Source organism: Ranitomeya imitator, chromosome 2 (genome assembly GCF_032444005.1).
Source record: "Ranitomeya imitator isolate aRanImi1 chromosome 2, aRanImi1.pri, whole genome shotgun sequence".
NCBI lineage: Eukaryota > Metazoa > Chordata > Amphibia > Anura > Dendrobatidae > Ranitomeya > Ranitomeya imitator.
The window spans coordinates 144,010,502-144,018,420 of record NC_091283.1 but is presented as its reverse complement, the minus strand read 5'-3'; the positions used below and the strand labels follow the sequence as shown (position 1 = coordinate 144,018,420).

General features: G+C 53.0%; 1 protein-coding gene across 2 annotated transcripts in view; it reads left to right on the top strand.

The window, feature by feature from the left end:
* Window positions 1-1,682: 1,682 nt before the first annotated feature.
* YIPF6 (Yip1 domain family member 6) overlaps window positions 1,683-7,919 on the top strand; it is a 31,117-nt gene continuing 24,880 nt past the window's right edge. Inside the window, exons 1-3 of one of the 2 annotated variants that reach the window (XM_069747340.1) lie at window positions 1,683-1,819; window positions 6,290-6,418; window positions 6,551-6,629. In XM_069747340.1, the coding sequence (XP_069603441.1) occupies window positions 1,775-1,819; window positions 6,290-6,418; window positions 6,551-6,629 (253 nt within the window). In that variant the 5' untranslated portion in view covers window positions 1,683-1,774. The remainder of the gene's footprint in view (window positions 1,820-6,289; window positions 6,419-6,550; window positions 6,630-7,919) is intronic. The other variant, XR_011318003.1, reaches the window with a different exon arrangement.

Sequence of the window (7,919 nt, the reverse complement as noted above, 5' to 3'; positions counted from 1 at the left end):
TGACTGGGCAATATACTACGTGGCTGGGCAATATACTACGTGGCTGGGCAATATACTACGTAACTGGGCAATATACTACGTGACTGGGCAATATACTACGTGGCTGGGTAATATACTACATGGCTGGGCAATATACTACGTCGCTGGGCAATATACTACGTGGTTGGGCAATATACTACGTGGCTGGGTAATATACTACATGGCTGGGCAATATACTACGTCGCTGGGCAATATACTACGTGGCTGGGCAATATACTACGTGGTTGGGCAATATACTACGTGGCTGGGCAATATACTACGTGACTGGACAATATACTACGTGACTGGGCAATATACTACGTCGCTGGGCAATATACTACGTGGCTGGGCAATATACTACGTGGCTGGGCTATATACTACGTGGACATGCATATTCTAGAATACCCGATGCGTTAGAATCGGGCCACCATCTAGTGTACACGTAACAGTCCTCAGCTCCGCCTGTTCTTCCCATGGCTGGCAGCCCCAATGTAAGTAGGAAGTCACTCCTGTTCTCAGCTGTAACGTAATGAAACCCAATACAGAGCCAGAAGCCTTGGACGCCCTGAAGGAGGAATGAACCCTCTTCCCAACCAGGCGCTATCCTAGGATTTCCAGGACATGCTGTGTATCACGGCTTCTATATCCAGGGACTTTCTCTGTCTCAGGAACCTGCCATTTAGAGGCGGCATTGTCCAGTAGATATAGAGTCCTGTGAAAATCCCGTCTCCTGATTGCTAACACTGCCGCTCCCTCTCTACGGTGGTTCTGGTAATCACACTCCCAGGTTTGGGCGGTAGAACTGGCCACTGATGCCGGTCTGGGACATACTGCAGAGTTGGGTAGGCCGTTCTGCGTTACTGTGGTCTGGTGCCCAGGCTGGGCCTCCGTGGCAGCAAGAATAGGGCTGTGGTCTCTGCAGCAACTGCCATCCCGGGCGCCTCTTGTGCCATCAGGACCTACGCCGTGCAGGCGGTGCCCAAGAATGCCGCACCCTTCTGCCCCTCACTGACAGGACGTCTGTAATCTGCTGAGACCCCCATTATCAGACAGGACCACATATACCAGGGGTGTCACACTGCATTCCTCGAGGGCTGCAAACAGGTCATGTTTTCAGGATTTCCTTGTACTGCACAGGTGATAATTTAATCACCAACTCATTATTTGTGTAGGTGATGAAATTATCACCTGTGCAGTACAAGGAAATCCTGAAAACATGACCTGTTTGCAGCCCTCGAGGAATGCAGTTTGACACCCCTGCCATAGACCACCACCTGAGAAAGGGAGTAGCATTCCTCTGCACTGTGAGGTTGGCACTGGCCTCCATGTTATTTTATAGGTCGGGCCTCAGCTCGGATCACAGACTGCAGCCCTGCTGTCACTGCTACACCAACTGTAACCGCTGCAACTAATCCCCGAGCTCAGCAGTCTCAGTGACTGGCTGCAGCAGTGATGTGTGGCTGCATCCTGTTATAGGACAAGCTGGAGGAATAACAGGGCAGTCTGCAGAGACCTGTCCCCCCCAGCAGGACGTGCAGGCGCTGCTCCCCGTGACCCCGTACTGTGCACGCGCTTTCCCGTCACGGAGCACTTGCAGGCAGGGTGACGTCATCCACACGTCACATGACAAGAAGGCGCATGACACGTCCTGATGACGTAATTCCCGCGCCGGCAGCGGAAGCCGGATGGGGCTGCGTCTGATGACGTCTCTCCTGACTCCACGTAGTAGCAGATTGGGAAGAGCTGCAGGGAAAACATGGCGGACATAGAAGAGAAGCAGGAGAACGGGAGCAGACAGCTGGTGAGATCCTGGCTGCCGGGGCCCGGGATGGCGGAGGCCGGGGCTGGCGTCTGCTGTGTATATGTGTGATGCGGGCGGCTGTCACTGCCAGGTCTGTGTGCAGGGTGAGGGCCTCACTGCTCGGTACCAGCCAGGTATTGTGCCCGGCAGAGAAGGTCCAGGACCTGGGTGACAGGTGAGGGTCAGCGCTGCCTGTGTGCTGCAGGTGTAGGTTTCTCCACAGAACCCCTCATTACAGGTGCCGTGTACCCGGTGCCACCGAGATGTCTGAGGGCTCGATGTGCCGTGTACCCGGTGCCACCGAGATGTCCGAGGGCTGGACGTGCTGTGTACCCGGTGCCACCGAGATGTCCGAGGGCTGGACGTGCTGTGTACCCGGTGCCACCGAGATGTCCGAGGGCTGGACGTGCCATGTACCCGGTGCCACCAAGATGTCTGAGGACTGGATGTGCCGTGTACCCGGTGTCACAGAGATGTTCGAGGGCTGGATGTGCCGTGTACCCAGTGTCACAGAGATGTTCGAGGGCTGGATGTGCCGTGTACCCGGTGCCACAGAAATGTCCGAGGGCTGGACGTGCCGTGTACCCTGTGCCACCGAGATGTCCGAGGGCTGGACGTGCCGTGTACCCGGTGCCACCGAGATGTCCGAGGGCTGGACGTGCTGTGTACCCGGTGCCACCGAGATGTCCGAGGGCTGGACGTGCTGTGTACCCTGTGCCACCGAGATGTCTGAGGGCTGGATGTGCTGTGTACCCGGTGCCACCAAGATGTCCAAGGACTGGACGTGCCGTGTACCCTGTGCCACCGAGATGTCTGAGGGCTGGATGTGCTGTGTACCCGATGCCACAGAAATGTCCGAGGGCTGGACGTGCCGTGTACCCGGTGCCACCAAGATGTCCGAGGACTGGACGTGCTGTGTACCCTGTGCCACCGAGATGTCTGAGTTCTGGACGTGCTGTGTACCCGGTGCCACCAAGATGTCCTAGGACTGGACGTGCCGTGTACCCTGTGCCACCGAGATGTCCGAGGGCTGGACGTGCTATGTACCCGGTGCCACCGAGATGTCCGAGGGCTGGACGTGCCGTGTACCCGGTGTCACAGAGATGTCCGAGGGCTGGACGTGCCGTGTACCCGGTGTCACAGAGATGTCTGAGGGCTGGACGTGCCGTGTACCCGGTGTCACAGAGATGTCCGAGGGCTGGATGTCCCGTGTACCCGGTGTCACAGAGATATCTGAGGGCTGGGCGTGCCGTGTACCCGGTCCCAGAGATGTCTGAGGGCTGGACGTGCCGTGTACCCGGTGCCAGAGATGTTTGAGGGATGGACGTGCCGTGTACCCGGTGCCAGAGATGTTTGAGGGATGGACGTGCCGTGTACCCGGTGTCACTGAGATGTCTGAGGGATGGACGTGCCGTGTACCTGGTGTCACAGAGATGTCCGAGGGCTGGATGTGCCGTGTACCCGGTGCCACAGAGATGTCCGAGGGCTGGACGTGCCGTGTACCCGGTGCCACCGAGATGTCCGAGGGCTGGACGTGCCGTGTACCCGGTGCTACCGAGATGTCCGAGGGCTGGACGTGCCGTGTACCCGGTGCCACCGAGATGTCCGAGGGCTGGAAGTGCCGTGTACCCGGTGCTACCGAGATGTCCGAGGGCTGGAAGTGCCGTGTACCCGGTGCTACCGAGATGTCCGAGGGCTGGAAGTGCCGTGTACCCGGTGCTACCGAGATGTCCGAGGGCTGGACGTGCCGTGTACCCGGTGTCACAGAGATGTCCGAGGGCTGGATGTGCCGTGTACCCGGTGTCACAGAGATGTCTGAGGGCTGGATGTGCCGTGTACCCGGTGCCACAGAGATGTCCGAGGGCTCGATGTGCTGTGTACCCGGTGCCACAGAGATGTCCGAGGGCTCGATGTGCCGTGTACCCGGTGCCACAGAGATGTCCGAGGGCTGGACGTGCCGTGTACCCGGTGCCACAGAGATGTCTGAGGGCTGGATGTGCCGTGTACCCGGTGCCACAGAGATGTCCGAGGGCTCGATGTGCTGTGTACCCGGTGCCACAGAGATGTCCGAGGGCTCGATGTGCCGTGTACCCGGTGCCACAGAGATGTCTGAGGGCTGGATGTGCCGTGTACCCGGTGCCACAGAGATGTCCGAGGTCTTGATGTGCCGTGTACCCGGTGCCACAGAGATGTCTGAGGGCTGGATGTGCCGTGTACCCGGTGCCACAGAGATGTCTGAGGGCTGGATGTGCCGTGTACCCGGTGCCACAGAGATGTCCGAGGGCTCGATGTGCCGTGTACCCGGTGCCACAGAGATGTCCGAGGGCTGGATGTGCCGTGTACCCGGTGCCAGAGATGTCCGAGGGCTCGATGTGCCGTGTACCCGGTGCCAGAGATGTCCGAGGGCTCGATGTGCCGTGTACCCGGTGTCACAGAGATGTCCGAGGGCTCGATGTGCCGTGTACCCGGTGTCACAGAGATGTCTGAGGACTGGATGTGCTGTGTACCCGGTGTCACAGAGATGTCTGAGGGCTGGATGTGCCGTGTACCCGGTGCCACAGAGATGTCTGAGGGCTGGATGTGCCGTGTACCCGGTGCCAGAGATGTCCGAGAGCTGGACGTAGCATGTAAATTTTAGAGGTGATTGCGTGAGGAGCGTATAAATGTGGAGGAGAGAAGGGAGTCTTTAGAGTATCGGAGGTTACACGTTGGAATATATTGGGAGATTAGCTCGGAGATACCCGGAGGAGACAGTTTATGGACGGCTTTCTAGGCAATGTTAGTAGTTTGATCTGAATTTGGGGAATTGTGAGCCAATGAAGGAGAAAAGCAGAGGAATATCAAGGAGAAAAGCGAATTAGTTGGGCAGTTAAACACAGACTGGAGAGGTGCGAGTGTTAGTAGGGAGGCCACAGAGGAGGATGTTGCAGTAGTCACGGCGGGAGATGATGAGGGCATGCATAGCATTTCACTTGATTCAGAGTTGAGGAAAGAACGGTTTCAGGAAATATTTCTGAGTTATTTTTTTTTGTGTCTAATTTCAAAATGTGAAGTGGGTAAAAGATGTTAAAGGGCCACTGTCACCCCCCAGCCGTTATAAACTAAAAGAGACACCTTGTGCAGCAGTAATGCTGCATTCTAACAAGGTGGCTCTTTTAGTTTTTGGTGCATGTATTCCCCAAATAAAGCGTTTTATTACTTCTCCAAAATACCTGTCTTTCGCCAGAGAGACAGGTCCTCACCTCCCTGCTTGAAACGCCACACTGCCGTCACTCAAATATGCAGGGGCTCCGGGCGCCGCCCCCTCCGTGCTGAATACATGCACCAAAAACTAAAAGAGCCACCTTGTTAGAATGCAGCATTACTGCTGCACAAGGTGGCTCTTTTAGTTTGTAACGGCTGGAGGGGGTGACAGTGGCCCTTTAAAAAAGATGGAACCTGTGCGCAGCAAGGCATTTTGACATTGCAGTGCATACTTTCATTATTCTTAGCAATTATTTAGCTGTTTTTCAGGTGTGATCAGGGCAACACGTGCACATAGCCTAAATAGTGATGTGGGCATAGAGCACGCATTATCAAACTTTGTAATGTACCATCTGTTCATTGTCAGCTGTCAGTTTGTTATTAAGGTATAGTGACCCGACGCAGTGATGTAGTGTCCTCCACAGTCAGACCGGATCGGCGTGTGAGGCCAAATATCTTAATGAAATGGAGCATCTGTCTGGCGGTTCCCATAGCCCAGAGGACGATTGGTGGCTTTGCTGTCCTCCATATACAGTCTCCAGGTCACTGCAGCCAGCCACATGCCACTTGTTCTGCATGTTCCTCCCTTCTGACGCCTGCTCGGGCAGTGATGGATGTGCAGTTTCCCGGTCACTTGTTTTTTTATTGTGCTAAACGATCTTAGCAGATGATTATTGTCAAATGACCAGGAGATTGTACATTGGAGAGTGTAGACCTACTGGGAACATTGCCACCAATTGTTCACCTTCATTCCTCTGGCTGTGGAAGAAACTATGAAACCACAGCGCCCATCTCCTTCTTCAGGCTTGTAATAGATTTGTTCTTACATCTTCCGTGGAAAAGAGTTTGTTTTAATAAGTATTTCTTACTTTTTAGCATTTTTATGTATAGTGAATTCTTTTCCAATTACTAAATGGGCATTTTTGCAGTTGCTGAAGTTGAGGCCAATCAGGCTGCACTTCCCACAGTGCAGGAGACTCGTCTCGTTTTCCTGCTTCACTTTATTAGGATGAATTTATTGTAACGCTCAATGACGAGGCAAAAGAAAGCGACTCAGTAATATCACATTATTCATTTAATCGTTTTTGGGCTGTGCATTTTTTTTCTCACACACTTTTGCTTTGTGAACGTGAGACCTGGGAAGAGGAGGGTACTTTGTATCAGGAATACAGTCTTTCTATAAGAAATAAGGTTCTGTTCTTCTTCCATAATCGCCTCCTTCTCCAGTTCGCAGGGTTATCAGATGTTTCCATATCGGGGGATATTCCGGTGGAGGGGGAGATCACGGTTCCCATGGCCTCACAGTCACAAGAAGAGGATTTTTCTACATTGGATGAACCCGTCCGAGACACCATTGTAAGTGTAACGTCTGGAACATCACCAGGGATATATCTGATGTGCAGCTTTTTTTATCAGTATTGTGTCTTTTCTAGAGTTCAGAAATTGATCACTTATTGTTTATCACAAATGTTTTTACTTTATTTTCAGATGCGGGACCTAAAAGCTGTTGGGCAGAAGTTTTTTCATGTTATGTACCCTAAAAAGAGTAATGCGCTTCTGAGGGACTGTGAGTATCTAGATGGATTATTGGACATCTTCGTTTCTCTGAAGCAAAAATTAGTAAAATTCAACTTCCCATCTGGAGTGTTGAATATGTCTGTTATGAAACGGAGCTCCTGTATATAGTAAAAGGGAGTGTACCCCGGAATTAAAGAAAATCCGTAATGCGTACATATTAGAGTTGAGCAAATCAATGTGCAGGACCCTGATGCAATGGCCATGTCATTAGTCCGTGGCCGCCTGCTGGGAGCGCTATGACTCTTCCTACTCGGATAAGTAGGGCCGTCACAACATTATAGTTTTTGTGCAATACGCACGTGATGTTGTAATGTGCCTATTAAGAGGATGGCAGCAGGTAGGAGGAGGATCGAAAGACATGGACTAATGACGGGGTCACTGTACCGGAGTCCTGTAAATCTCTTTACATAGCTCCACCGATTACATAATGGTGGTCTATCCTGAGGCTAAAGGTACCTTCACACTGACCAACTTAACAACGATATCGCTAGCGATCCGTGACGTTGCAGCGTCCTGGATAGCGATATTGTGTTTGACATGCAGCAGCGATCTGGATCCTGCTGTGACATCGTTGGTCGGAGCAGAAAGTCCAGAACATTATTTCGTCGCTGGATCTCCCGCAGACATCGCTGAATCGGCGTCTGTGACGCCGATTCAGCGATGTCTTCACTGGTAACCAGGGTAAACATCGGGTTACCAAGCGCAGGGCTGCGCTTAGTAACCCGATGTTTACCCTGGTTACCAGCGTAAACGTAAAAAAAAAAAAAAAAAAAACACTACATACTTACATTCCGGTGTCTGTCCTCCGGCGCTCTGCTTCCCTGCACTGTCAGCGCCGGCCAGCCGTAAAGCAGAGCACAGCGGTGACGTCACCGCTGTGCTTTCCGGCCGGCGCTTACACAGTGCAGAGAAGCAGAACGCCAGAGGAAAGACACCGGAATGTAAGTATGTAGTGTTTTTTTTTTTTTACGTTTACGCTGGTAACCAGGGTAAACATCGGGTTACTAAGCGCGGCCCTGCGCTTAGTAACCCAATGTTTACCCTGGTTACCAGGGGACTTCGCATAGTTGGTCGCTGGAGAGCTGTCTGTGTGACAGCTCTCCAGCGAACACACAGCGACGCTGCAGGGATCGTTGTCTAGATCGCTGCAGCGTCGCTAAATGTGACGGTACCTTTAGCATCTAGTGTTATACCCCCGGGGAGACTTCTGTAACATTTTGCTACTTGGAGCTGCAGAGACGCCCAGACCCATGCCACATACAATGTCTGGGTTAGTGCC